Source organism: Ceraceosorus guamensis, assembly GCF_003144195.1.
Source record: "Ceraceosorus guamensis strain MCA 4658 unplaced genomic scaffold IE81scaffold_159, whole genome shotgun sequence".
Classification (NCBI taxonomy): domain Eukaryota; kingdom Fungi; phylum Basidiomycota; class Exobasidiomycetes; order Ceraceosorales; family Ceraceosoraceae; genus Ceraceosorus; species Ceraceosorus guamensis.
In genome coordinates this window covers 1-13,385 of record NW_020290154.1, presented here as the reverse complement: position 1 = coordinate 13,385, position 13,385 = coordinate 1, and the positions used below count along the sequence as shown (strand labels likewise).

The 13,385-nt window shown below is 56.4% G+C and overlaps 5 protein-coding genes across 5 annotated transcripts; all 5 read left to right on the top strand.

Moving 5' to 3' along the window:
- Positions 1 to 3,121: 3,121 nt before the first annotated feature.
- IE81DRAFT_350586 (Arginase/deacetylase) lies at positions 3,122 to 6,267 on the top strand (the record flags this gene model as incomplete). Its single annotated transcript, XM_025516571.1, has 3 exons — positions 3,122 to 4,802; positions 4,873 to 5,196; positions 5,513 to 6,267. 3 exons carry the CDS (start codon positions 3,122 to 3,124, stop codon positions 6,265 to 6,267), a joined length of 2,760 nt encoding a protein of 919 aa, XP_025366135.1.
- A 551-nt stretch (positions 6,268 to 6,818) lies between these two features.
- Positions 6,819 to 7,868, top strand: IE81DRAFT_332658 (hypothetical protein; the record flags this gene model as incomplete). Its single annotated transcript, XM_025515329.1, has 5 exons — positions 6,819 to 6,954; positions 7,026 to 7,182; positions 7,272 to 7,465; positions 7,529 to 7,682; positions 7,769 to 7,868. 5 exons carry the CDS (start codon positions 6,819 to 6,821, stop codon positions 7,866 to 7,868), a joined length of 741 nt encoding a protein of 246 aa, XP_025366134.1.
- A 1,001-nt stretch (positions 7,869 to 8,869) lies between these two features.
- Positions 8,870 to 9,391, top strand: IE81DRAFT_350584 (hypothetical protein; the record flags this gene model as incomplete). The annotated part of the gene is made up of 3 exons (XM_025516570.1): positions 8,870 to 8,960; positions 9,038 to 9,191; positions 9,265 to 9,391. The coding sequence occupies 3 exons, from the start codon at positions 8,870 to 8,872 to the stop codon at positions 9,389 to 9,391; spliced, it is 372 nt and encodes a 123-aa protein (XP_025366133.1).
- Positions 9,392 to 10,182: 791 nt separating this feature from the next.
- Positions 10,183 to 10,699, top strand: IE81DRAFT_350583 (hypothetical protein; the record flags this gene model as incomplete). Its single annotated transcript, XM_025516569.1, has 3 exons — positions 10,183 to 10,279; positions 10,355 to 10,508; positions 10,582 to 10,699. 3 exons carry the CDS (start codon positions 10,183 to 10,185, stop codon positions 10,697 to 10,699), a joined length of 369 nt encoding a protein of 122 aa, XP_025366132.1.
- A 1,060-nt stretch (positions 10,700 to 11,759) lies between these two features.
- IE81DRAFT_332657 (hypothetical protein) lies at positions 11,760 to 12,221 on the top strand (the record flags this gene model as incomplete). The annotated part of the gene is made up of 3 exons (XM_025515328.1): positions 11,760 to 11,847; positions 11,920 to 12,073; positions 12,137 to 12,221. 3 exons carry the CDS (start codon positions 11,760 to 11,762, stop codon positions 12,219 to 12,221), a joined length of 327 nt encoding a protein of 108 aa, XP_025366131.1.
- Positions 12,222 to 13,385: the final 1,164 nt, after the last annotated feature.

The window sequence follows — 13,385 nt, the reverse complement described above, 5'->3', positions numbered from 1 at the left end:
TGGGCTCGCGTTTTTATACCTTGCGTGGCGGTCAGTCCTCCTTGCACGATACTCATCCCGAGTCGCAAGACGAGTAGTAGCCAGTCACGAGTGAAGGTGGACCTTTGCATTCGCGAGCGCTGCAGACCTCCCCGAGCTTCCTTGGCTGCCCAAGGACTTGCAGCAGGGGACCTTACCACGCGACAAGGTCTCATCGAATCCCATGTCGAAATGATGAGAAGCGCGACGGCGACGCAGAGGCTCTTTGCGCAAAGCGTGATGGCGACGCAGAGGCTCTTTTCTTGCGCGAAAAGCAGAGACTTGGAGCACGTTGCTTGGAAGACGTGTGGCTTGACTCGTCTTCCGCCACACCTCGCCTGCAAGGGCGCGGTCCTACCGTGTATCGGGGAGGCGAGGCGGCCTCAACGGGCAGCGGCACCACAAGGGGGCCTGGTTCAAGCACTTGATCCGCGATCTCGAAGCAAACGTCTCGAAGGGACTCGAGCGTCCAGAAGTGGCCCCGGATACCATATTTCCGTGATGAGACCATGATGGGAACGGTAGCGCTCGCGATTGTTCACGGTCGAGATGCATCGCCCAAGTCCTGAGTTCCGAAGTGTGAGCATCTCCAACACTCAATCACGAATCTGGGACGCGTGTTGGCCCGCTTTCTGCGCCCTGCACCTCCCCGAGACGCGCGCGGGGTCTGCGTGTCTGCGTGTTGCATGCACACACGAAGGCTTGTCCTCCGCTCTGCTTGCTGCACGAGATGCTGCGAAAAATCAGTCGGGTGAAGCCGATCTACGACTCCCGCAGTCCTGAGTCTGAATGTGCACAACGAATCGGATGTGAAGTCGTGAGTGTGCCGCGAACGTTCCTCGCTCCTGATTGCAGGCGCGCATACGCGGGGAGCATGCAGGCTCACTCACTCACCCATGCGTCGAGAGACGCGCACGCTTGCTTTCCAGCGCTCGCGGGCAGCAAGTCGGAGCTGCAGTAGTGGTGGTGGTGGTAGTAGGCAGATTTGATCCCGATCCATCAAGGATCTGAATCGCTTTCCTTGCTGCGCCTTGCGCTTCCTCCCGGGAAACGCATGCAGGCTTTGAGGCTTGCGGGCTGCTTGCTGCACTCACAACTCCACGATGATGCTCAGCAGCAGTAGTAGTCGTGAGTACAAGCGCTTTCAAGAATCGATCATCTTGCAGGCGGCAAGGTTGAGCTGAGGTTGAGTCCGGCTTGCAGGAGACCCTCGATAACTTTTGCTCAGCTTGTACGTAGCGCACGCAGCAGCAACCAAGAAATCGTGAATCTACAGTCTCATCCAATCAGGCTCTCGATTGAGCACGCGCTCCAACTCGGCGAGCATGCGGCCCGAGCGAGCGAGCTCGATTGGCAGGGTCCTCTCTGCTTTCCACCTTCAGCCACACGATGCAATGCGCAGATGCATTGTGCGACTCCCATGCAGCAAAAGAAAGAATCTTCAATCGCACATCTAACTCGTAACTTCGACTTTTGAATCCTTTGCGTTGTTCCAAACGGCCTGCCTTCCGCGGAGATGCGGCTCGTCCAGATTGAAGGCATCATGCAGACAGACACAGACAACTCGCCGCCCTCGCATTTTCTTGACGGTCGACGATTGTGGGGGTCCGACATTCGTGATTGGATGAGGCCAAGCGATGGCGAGGTGCGGAGCAGCGATCCAAGACACGGGAAGCTTTTCTAGCCCTCGCATGCTTCCCGCCGGCATTATGTACCCAGCAGGCATTGCAGCCATGCAGCTGCATTCGCTTCGAGTTCTCGAGTCTGTCGCAAAGCTCGCCTGCCTCGTCTGCCGCTCGCGCTTCAGAGCCGCCATCAACGCCTTTCGGATCTCGCGCAAGCCGGAAGCACGATGGCGGACCAAAAGCTCGACAAAGTACGGGTTCAGTGGAATTGCGCGCTGGGACGGGATCGCGGTGCATTTTTTTAACGCGCACTCGACTCCCGCTTCGCCCTGCACTCTACTGCTCGCTCTCGTGCCAGTGCTTGCTCGATCGTCAATCCGAGTTCCTTCAAGCCCCAAGCCCCAAGACCCAAGCCCCCAACTCTCTTCTTGCAATCACAATCCACGAGGAAGATTGGAGCTGCATGTACCGCGACACCGAACGCGACGGACTCGTTCATCCTTGTTCGCCCGCTGATCGCGCTCTGGCTGCGTGCGCGTGCGCGTGCGCGTGCGCATAAAAACGCGTTCGGATATTCTGATTCTTGATTAGTCACGTGTCGAATCACGGGACAGACGTGGACCCCGTGCACTCACACTCACACTCACACTCAAGACTCTTGACTTCGAATCTTGATGAATTCTGATTCGTGATTGAACCCTGCAGATACTGGTATCTCACTCACTCATCCCCACACCTACTTTATTCGTGTCCTTCGTAATTTTGAAGACCAGACTCGCAATGCCAAAGCAGAGACAAATGTAGCTTCTGACCAGCCACGGCTTGTTCGACCACGATTCGATACACGATACACGATACACGATACACGATTGGTGCTTCAAGATTGCCTGTCCGTCTTGATTGATGCCGTCACCGTGCATGGATGTGTGTTTGAGCGTGATGGTGGTGAAGCTTCGAGCCACTTTCAGCACGTGATGATGCTTTTAACGCGTCGCGCATCTGGCCCCGCTCGTTGCGCCAAGTCACAAATTCAAAACGTTGCGCCGGCGGGAGGCGCTAAAAGCGTGCGTTGCGCGCGATCGTGTCGCGTGAGAGCGGAGGCGGGGCTGCTATATGCGCATGCAGCAAATCTTTAATTGAATTTTAAATTTTGAATATGCTGGTGGGGCTGCTGACTTGTCAGCCAATTCAATGAAGTCGTGAGCTGATTCAAGATTTGAAATCAGAATCGAGGCGACACCGGTGGACTTGCAAGTCACATGACTTGCTTAGCGCCTCGAGCAAAGCGGGTCGATGCAGCATCCCATCATCATCATCATCATCATCATCACTACTGTCAACGTCGTAGGTCATCGCGCGTGGCGCGTCGCGTGTCCCGCCTCCCGCATCCCGCATAACAGCGCGAGGCTCAAGCCCTCGCTTCTCACCGCATACAGTCCGCTTTTCAGACCTCTGCGACTTGATCGACTCGGCCAAGGATGGTGTTCTTGGTCAAGATCCCAAACAGAGGGGCGGGAAGGGATGGCAATGCAGAGGCTCCCTCACAGCTGGCATCGTCCTTCGCTCAGGAGGAGCGCCAGGGATTGGCTGCAGACCAGGCCGCACTGTTACTGCCAGCTACAAGCTCCTCAGCTTCAACCGCGACGGCTGCTGACCAGGAAGGCGATCGCGATCAGCAGAACACGACAGACGATGACTTGCTCCAGTCCCTCGGTAGCCTGCGCTTGGACGGCGCCACTACGCCTGCCAAAGCTCATGAATCGGCTTCCGCTTCCACCGCTTCCACCGCTCCCGCACGCCCCGCTGCTTCATCAGCGGTAGCAGACCACGGGGCCGCAAGGCAAGCGCATACAGGCAGCCCACGCATCAACGTATACCTTCCACCTGCGATCGAATCGCACCGCTATGTGCGCAGCGAGGATGTGTCCCTCATCGTCGAGAGGCCGGAGAGGGTGAGGGCAGTAAATTTGGGCATCGCTGCTTTCTTGGCCAGATGCGCGGCCGGCCATGATGCGATCGGCGTTGATCGTGACGCGGACGTGGCCGCACAGCGAAATGCCGCTGATTCGAGCCATAAAGCCTCGAGCTCAGCAGGTCATTCCGGTAAAACAGATGCAGGAATGGAGGACTTGTCCACTGCGCTCGCTTCGCTGGATGTACGAGCGGAAGCGAAGGTCGATCCGACTGACTCGACAGCATCGCTCTCAGCTTCCTCTTCTACCTCTGTTGCCGCCATCCGAGTGCACGTTACACGCAGCAAGATTCTGCTCTCGCACCCTGCGTTTGCAGACATACATGGAGAGCCCGTCTTGGAGCTTGCGGAGCAAAGCGCTGCAACGGCGCAGGGCGGCAACGATGCGCAGGCAGGATCTGCGCCTGTCAAGGCGGAGGAGACAGATGTGACAATTTCCTCTAAAGAGGCCGCAACGGACATTGTGGCGAAATTCGCTGCGGCTGCACGGGGCGAGAGCGCAGTGCACGGAGAGCAAGTGGGAGAGGAGCACAAGGCGGGTGATGATTCCGCCGGGCACAAACTCACGGACCAGGCAGCGCCTTTGTACCCCATCGCTTCTCAGCCGCGTAAACACGAGACTTATGCGCACTATCTGGACAGGCTCTGCTTGATGGCGCCCGACCGACCACCTCAATCACCACCCAGTGCAGCTCCGCACACGCCGAACAAGTTTCACGAGCACAGCAGCGCAGATCAAGCAGCAAGTCCAAAGAGCGACTCGAGCGAGGAATTGCGGGAGCGAGAATCCGAGGTGCCGCTAGGATGGCCTCAAGGGGATTTGTACCTGTGTGGTCCAGCGAGAGGCGACAGTGATGTCCAAGGCGTCGTGTACGACGGGGTCGACGGTGCGGACGGAGGTAGCAAAGCTGCGATCGAAGCATCTGTGGGAGCTATCAATCGAGCAATAGATGGCCTTTTTGCTGCACCGGGCGCAAGTCTGGCAGGCGCCGGAAGCGCCACTGCGGAAGCTTCTGCGTCGCGTGCGCCAGCTTTCGTGGTGGTCAGACCGCCCGGCCATCACTGCGGATCGGCTACGCCGAGCGGCTTCTGTTGGGTCAATAACGTGCTTGTAGGGGCATCGCTTGCGCAAAGAAAGTACGCGGTGGATAGAATCATTGTGCTGGACATTGACTTGCACCACGGCAGTGAGTCGGCTTTCTCGTGCGCGCTTAAAGACATTTGCGTGGTTCTCTGATTGCTCGAGCTTCTCTGCAGACGGAACGCAATCGATTGCGTGGCGGCTGAATGCCGAGGCGGCCAGAAGGGCTGGAGAGCGTAAGGCTCGCATAGCTGGGCTGCGGTCTCTACGAGGCAAGCCAAAAGGCGGGCGGCGCTCCGGCGCGGGCGGTGCTCAAGACTCTGCTGCTTCGGATGCGAACGCAAAGGAAGAGGAGCGCTTAACCAAGGAGCGGGACCTGCAGGTGTTCTACGGGTCTTTGCACGATATCGAGAGCTACCCCTGCGAAGACGGAGACGCGGAACTGGTCAGGGATGCCAGCACGTGCATAGAGGGTGCTCATGGACAGTGGATATGGAATGGTGAGTTGCGTGCCAGTTCTCATCGCGCATTGGGATTCGAGGCACGTGCACGCGAGCTAGGATGGTTGTGAAGGGATTTTCTCCGTGTTTCAGAGATGTGCCCACGTCTCGGAGCTGCGGAGACGACCCTTTTCATACTTTTAGGAAAAGGTCTGAGGAAAGTCCAGCAGACTGGGGTCTGCAGGATCTTCTAGAGCTGGATCGATATGAGAGACGGTCCTTCGGGACTGCACTGAGCTTGCCGCGTGCCAGCGACTTTTGGGAAATTTCTCGTCTCGTGAATTGCTGACTTTGTATGCCCCTCAACGTTTCGCAGTCCATCTGGAGCAGCACACAACGGAGCGCGAATTCGAGGAACTATATCGGCAAAAGTACTCTGTGCTTCTCAACAAAGCGCGTCACTTTGCGCGCCGAACCGATTCGCAATCGGATCGGACGCTCGTCATAGTCTCGTGCGGAATGGATGCCTGCTCTCATGAGCATCCTGGAATGCAGCGTCATGGCAAATCTGTACCGCCCGAATTCTACCGACGCTTTGCTGACGATGCAAAAACCTTGGCTAGGGATATCGCCGGTGGAAGGCTTTTGAGCGTCTTGGAGGGCGGATACTCGGACAGGGCATTGGTCAGCGCTACATTGGCCCATCTCTGCGGCTTGGCGGGCGTAGCGGGCGCGTCGGAATCCGAGGAGGGCCAAAAGAAGAAAGCGCCCAATGAGCCTTTACGCAACTGGTGGGACTTGGAGCACCTGGTAGCGCTAGAGAAGCTCGCTAAGAAAGCGGCTGCGCCTGCGACGCAGACGTCCTCGAGGGGAGGAGAATCGAGCAGACAGGCTGCGTGGCTGCAAGCTACGACCAGGCACTTTGCTACGCTGGAAGAGGCATGCGGGAGGGTCCGACCGACGCGTGGCAATGAGATGGCCTCGGCCCACTCTACGCCCAAGCATGGGGCCTCGCACACCGAATCGCCGAGGGAGTTGAGAGCAGGTGCAAGAGCTAGGCAATTGGCTTCTGGTGGCGAACAAGCTGCTCAGAGCCCGTCGAACAGAGACATGAAGCGAGAAGAGGCATGAGGGACGTGCGACAGGAACACTTTGGGGCGCGGTCATTGGGCACCTTGATCGCGTAGCCACGCAGGAACGCAAGTGTCTTGACTGCGCTAAAGGCCACCTGGCGTTACAATAGGCACCACCGGCACACCGATGCAACGGCGCTGACATCACTCGGAATAAGAACCTGCGTGTCTGTTGTTCGCTTACTTCAACGATCTCCATTCCGTTTCCGAGCCCCGCGGCGGTGGATTGACGGCGGGAGTGAGCGAGCCCCAAAATAGAGACTGCGCCGACTGTCATCAGTGACGGCCCGTAATTCGTATGCGTCGGCCCCACCGCGTCCGCGGAGCCTACCCCGAATATTGCGCAAATGCATTGGGCCCTCGTCTTTGGCGCAGCCGGATTGACAATGAGATCTTCGACCCTGGCGACATTCCACGTCAAAGCCCTTGGAGCTCTACGTGTCCCCAGAAGAGTTATAAGAGGAGATGGACTTCAGTGGAGCACGAGACCCCCCTTTTGAACACGCAAGCGCTGCACAGTATCGCACCTACATCGACTTCGCTACCGCGATGAACATCTTGTCCAAGCTCATTCTTTGTGCTCTTCTGAGCGCCCCACTTGCGGCCATTGCTGGACGCGACAATGGTGGCGCGCATGACCACGGCGGTGACCTTCCTGGCGGCTGGGGCGAAGAGGAGGATAAATGTGAGTTTGAGCCCAGTTTTTTTGTGCCCTGCTCGCTACTGGCTCACTCGTAATGTCATCACGCTCGCTAGACAATCGTGTGACCGTCATCCATCATCCGGCCGCTCTCAACGACGACGCGCAAAAAGTCGCCTTTGGGAACGCTTGCGGGCATGTTGGAGGCGCGGATGCTCAGTGGGACTACGTTTTGAATTCTGCTGGCGGACACGATGGCTGGTGCCATATTCCGTGAGTCGAGGCGTGCCAGCGGCCATCGTCTTGGCCCCGCGTTGCTGCGACTTATGCGCCGCTTTACAACGCTTGATCCCGACCTTTAGTGGTGAAGATGGCGGCGGCGGAGCGGACTACGGATTCGACGTTGGAGCTGCTCTGGGCAATGAGAGTCCCGAATGGAAGTTGGGCTATTACTGGTACTCGTGGCCCCCTACCACTGCAGCGACCGCAGCCGTGGTCAAACGTTCTCCTGATAGCGGTTCTAGCGTATGGGGAGGGGGACCGCAAAGGGAACAGTGTGAGCGGTAATTGTCAGAATCTGCTCTACCTTACTACTAGCTAATTCTGCCACACCCATCAGACCTCCGCATACACCCTAAACAGTGGCCCTCGTGGATGACTGTTGAAGACCAAAAGGCCGCCTGGGGAAAGGAATGCAAAGGTCTGTCAGGTGGACATGCGAACTGGGATCTTGAAAAGGCTCATGGTGGAAAGGCTGCTTGGTGCCACATTCCGTGAGTGAAGATAAACAAATCCCGTCTTGAACAGGATGGTAACGCGGGCTGACGCAGCGCGGTGCTGGATCTGCATGACTTTTCAGCGGAGGAAAGGACTTTGGGGGTTACATGATGGAGAATCTGCCGGCGCAGGACCCCGCTTGGGCCTTCGACTGGCGCTGGGAATCTTGGCCTCCTGCCTAAGAGGTGATGTGCGGTTGACCTGGTCCGCAGGCACCGCGCTACCAGTGGGCCCATGCTCCTTGCCCGCCGAAGGTGCAATCCCGAATGCTCGAGAAGCAGAAATTTGAAATGATTCACAAATGTCAGCCTTGATCTCGAGGTGCCGTTCGCGAGCGTGTTATGCCCCGCGTGTTTCCTGAAGGAGCGCCATAGCACCATCAAGACGGGTAGGGGATTGAACTCGAGCTCGTGCTAGAAGAGCATTGCGCCAAGGCTTGGCGCTCAGGCACCGTGTAGGGTCGGGTCAGTCGAGAGACCGCGGAGTGTAGACGGGAGCGCGCGCTTGTATATTTGATGGCATTCCCGATCACGACTAGCCAGTCCGGTCATCGACAACGCTCTGGCCATCACCGAGTGTAGATCGCACTGCTTCACCTATGGATGAAGAAAAAGAATTTGAAAAGCAAGTGCACAACGCACCGCAACGCCCTCGAAGTTTAGGGGTCTGCGAATTCGCGTAAGAGACGTTGCGCTCCCTTTGCACGATGACGCTCCGAGACCACGCGGCCCGACGAACCTGCTTGAGTGCCTTTTTCCATTTGTGTAATTCCACTTGTATGATGGCTCATGGCTTGGCCTTGAGTCAGGCACACTGCGGGTCCTGCCAAGAGTTGCTAAGAGGTCAGGTGATGTAGGTCTTCACACCGCCGCGCGACCATCTCTCGCGTATCGACGAATTTCCTTGCCGCCGTAGTGGAGCGGCACGGCGGTCAGCTCTTCATTCCAAGAAGAGATGGACCATGCTGTCTGACGTGCGTAGCTAATGTGGAGCTACCGAGGTCCCGAGGAGCTGAATTTGTCAGCGCTTTTGCAGGTTGTAGCCGAAGATAAATGGGTATGAAAAACCTCCATTTCTTCGGCCGCGTCGCACTTGTCCCATCTGCGACACACACCCGACGCTCTGCGACACTCGACGACCACTTAACAGAGACATTTGACTCCCCAACAATTGTGCTTTTGCAATGCCTCGCAGCTGTTCTACCATTGGCGTGGCAGTATGGATCGCTCTTGCTGTGCTCAGCAATTTGGCACTTGGCCGGGTGAATCTTTGGAGTGAGTCACGAGCTGTTGTCGAGTCGAAAAGGAGACGCGTGCAAATTTGACACGCCTCTTGCGGGTATCTGCTGCAGAGGTACGAACCGACCCGCCTTATATGACTTTTGAGGAAGAGCGAGGCAATTGGACGGTCACTTGCGAAACAGTAGTGGGCTACAAGGCCTTTTGGTCAGAGTACGCGTACCATGCCAACGACAAGGCTACGTACTGCCTTTGCGGTCACTACTAGTGAGTCGACGCGCCGTGAGGAGCTGGCGTATTCTGCCGTGTATGACGCTCAGTCGCCTTCGCACGACGACAGCACGAACGTTGATTATGGACAGCGAGTCATCGACATCTTGCAACCCAAGTTCCCTGAATGGACTTTCAATCGAGCTCCCATATCTGCCCCACTACCGAAGAAGGGTCCCAGACCAGGAAAAGCATAGAGGCGGTCGACACTGCCGCGCCTAGCGCCGACGGATCGTGCTGTATGGCTCAAAAAGAGGGAAGCGCTTCACCTTCGAAAGACACGCCGACAATCTTGGTCTTTCCAAAGAGAGTCACGCGCCAAGAGTGGATGTTGGGAGGTACAGGCCCACATACGCATGCGGGCGCGCATATCTGGTGCAGGGCACATTGACAGGTGATGCAGTCGCGGAACAGTCTAAGCAGGGCATGAGTCTGCTGCTTAAGCATGCGTACATGATGATTACAGGCACTCGTATTCTTTCGCTCGATTCTGACTCTCCGCTGTTCGATTTGTAAGAAATTCAACATTCTTTCTGCACAACAGCGTGCGAGTGCAAATGAGAGAGCCGCGATGCCCGCCCGAATTGTGACTCATTATTTACAATGCTTGAAGGCAAAATTCTGCGGGGTGCGTGCCTTTGCGGTCGCCTAGCCATTGTCACCTGAGTTGAAGGATGAGGTTCCGCCGCGCGCGGTGCAGGAACGTTGTTGCATCTCCAAAGCCTGTTGCGGGCTACGAGTCCGCGCGGTTGCCTGCATGTCAACTCATCTTGGAAACTCCTGGCGGCGGCGCTGTGGGTGTCTGACATGTCGGGCCGTCGATGTGCGTAGAAGCGCATTCTGTAAGAGCGCAGAGCTTCAAAATTTTTCACCGAAAGCGTAGAATCCATTTTCGACAGACGTCAGTGTGACTCGCTTTTTCGGTATCACCATATCTTCTTCTTGACTATTTGCTCTCACTTGCCTATCAGCGACCCTATACTTCGCCATGCGTTGTATCAATGCCATCTCAACCTGGCTTTTGCCAATACTTGGTCTGCTAACATTCATGTGCAAGGTGGCAGCGGCAACCGTCTACAATTGGAGTACGTATGGCCCGTTCGCATCTCGATGGTTGGGCCATGTGCGCTGGACACCGCTCCGCGCTCTTCTGTCCGCAGGGGTCACTCACGCTCCGTTCTTGATGCCGTTTGACGAACAGCAAGGGAATTGGACCGCAACCTGCCGGAAGATTGTCGGCGCCAGAATTTTTACTGCGAGCTACGAGTACTCTTCGCACGACGAGACCACATATTGCGTATGCGGCAACTACAAGTGAGAACAAGGGCGATCGCGGGTCTGAGTTCAGTTCGTGTCGTGGCTGACGCGTGTACGGCGCCTTTTGCAGCACGAATGTTGACTATGCACCGCAGGTGATCGACGACCTGCATTCCAGATTTGTTGGCTGGTTCTTTGCAAAAGCGACCGTCGCTGCGGGGAAGCCGCGCGGATCGAAAACACCTTGACAACGCCCATCCGACCGCAATAGTCTTCAGTCGGAGCGCCGACATGACATGAAGGAGGACGATCGCCAAGGTGTCACCAGCATCAAAATTTGTGACTTTGACGCGCTGATAGTGCCAAAGGACACGATGGGACGGATCGATTTGTGGAACGGTGCACCTCAAAGTCTCCACGGGGGAGAGTAACACTGGAACACAATGAGAGATGTCCAGGCACTCTCGCTACAATGCTCGCATTTGAAGCGCTACTGGTGGTGTTGTCAGCTCGTGAGACTGCACAAACATGTCATCAGCTCAAGCAGATTGGAAGAGCCTACGTGCACGACTTTTTTCTCATCTGTGGGCGTGGTGTGTAGCAAGCTTCATCGAAGTGCACCGGCACTTGACTCGAATCGATGATCATTTGGGCAGGATCGACCTGAGCGTGGTGCCTCATACAATATGTGTCGGCCCAGACACTTTTGGCATATACAGCTCAAGTAGTGCAGAATGCGTGTACCGGGAATAATGGCATGACTGCAGCGAATGTTGAATCCGCGGACCAAAAGACCCGGCACTGGCGATGATCACGAAGGCAGCCACCATGAAAAATACTGCTCGTCGGTGTTGACCTCCGTCTGCGCATGGGCAGACCACGCTCAGCTAAGAAGCGTGGCATCACCTCCGTCCACGTCAGTGCACAAAAGGTGCCAAGGCTATGACATTCATTGACAGAACATCGTTGGCTGAGGATTAAAAGAGTGCCATCACTGCAGTCGCAAAAAACACACCCACCCCGGCTCGCCCTCGGCCGACGTTAGTCCCGTTGGCTGCGACAATGGCGCGATCAGTCAGTCATTGCGTGAACCTCCGGCCGCGAGCGCCTTTGATATGAATCAATTCAATTTGGAAGTCTGTTTCCGGGCTGCGCGCGCGTTGCAATTGCGATGAGCAGCAGGTGCGTGCGGCGGAGGATAACGCTATAAAGGGTCAGCACTTGTCGGCAGAGGGCACGCACTCGAGAGTCCACTTACCCCACCTCTTCTCATCATCATCTAGTTACCCACCCCTTTCAGCATCCGAAATGAAAGCCTTCGTCACCAGTTTGCCTCTTGCAACGGCTCTTGCTGGTTTCAGCTTTTGCACCGGCCAGACCATATACACGGAGTACAGTGAGTAAGCCCTGGGCCTGTCTGCTCGACTCTTGGAGGATTCTCAAGACTGACTCAATTCCATCACGACAGGGGTGACTCACGAGCCACCTGGACTGAATTTCGACGGCCAAGTCAAAACGTGGACCTCGACGTGCCAAACACTGGTTGGACAACCGACGGTAGCACTGATGCAGTACGCTCATGTGGATGGCGGCATATACGCTTTTTGCAACACTGGAGCGCCGTGAGTGTCTCGGTCCTGCGACGCTGTAATAAGATCTACTTACACGCGTCTACTGCTCCTTAGAGCTTACTCGGAGTATGGGCCCGCTACGGTGAATTTCCTCAAGGGCCAGTACCCTGGTTGGAAATTCGAAGTGACCTCGGATTGAGGGCCAAGGCGGAAAGCAGCTGACTGCCACGCCCGACTCATGTTTGCCTGAGCGAGGCTCAGAGGTACCTCACTCTTTCGAGTGGCATTTTCGGCATCTCGACTCGCGGCTTTGTGGGATCAGGAGAGGCGTCACAGACAAGAATGTCACAATCGATCCTCACCAGGGGCACAGTAGCTGGCCGCTTGTGAATGCATGATCTTTCAAGCGTTCGAGGGGACGTATGGAGAAGATGAATGGAGCTGTGCGTCTTACTAGCCCTGCGGCCCGGGTGTGCGTCCAGCAGGGTCGCGAAAAGCTGAGACTTCCGGTGACTCTGCTTCCTTCGTGTCGTGAATGAGCGATGCTTGTGCATGACGCGCGTAGCATCGCCAAGGACGATACGGCTCTCGGCTCGCGCACTTCTGACGCGGGCGCACACATCGGCATGCTGCAAAAGGAACGCGACAAAGAGCGCAGCGCAAGAGCGGCCCGTGATTGTGATGCAGAGGCGGACGGGAGCATACGGCGCGCAGACATATGGTAGGCAGGCGACCAGTCAGCGAATCGAAAGGGGATGATCCGATCGCGGGACTTGATGAGGCACGACCGGCCCGTCGATGACGACTTGATGAGATTGACTGGTCACGTCTCGCCGGCCCGGGCAGTCGGAATCGTAAAAATCCCAACATCGCTGCCCGCCCGAGGTTCATTACTTGCGTCCTGATACAAATTAAGGATCTATACGACGAGGGACCGGCTTGTTGTCTGCAATGCGACATCGATGCGAGCAGCGTTCCGAGCCCCATGGCAGGGAATCAGTCCCACTTAGCCCGCCTGCGTGACAGCGAACCAGGCAAAGTCGCAATTCGCGTCTTGAAAGGCAGGTTCCTATAAATTGATGCACTTTCCAGCTCCGGAGGTAGCCCCTCTCGTAAAGTCTCTCAACTTGACAGTCTCGCTATCCGACACCAAGACACAAAGATCTCACAGTCGTCATGTCTCGCATCATCTGCCCAACATTCTTGTTTGCCTTGGTGATTCTTGGCACGATCATCTTGCCAAGTCAGGCAGTCATCGTCTGGAGTGAGTTGGGTTAGGGTTAGGGTTAGGGTTAGGGTTAGGGTTAGGGTTAGGGTTAGGGTTAGGGTTAGGGTTAGGGTTAGGGTTAGGGTTAGGGTTAGG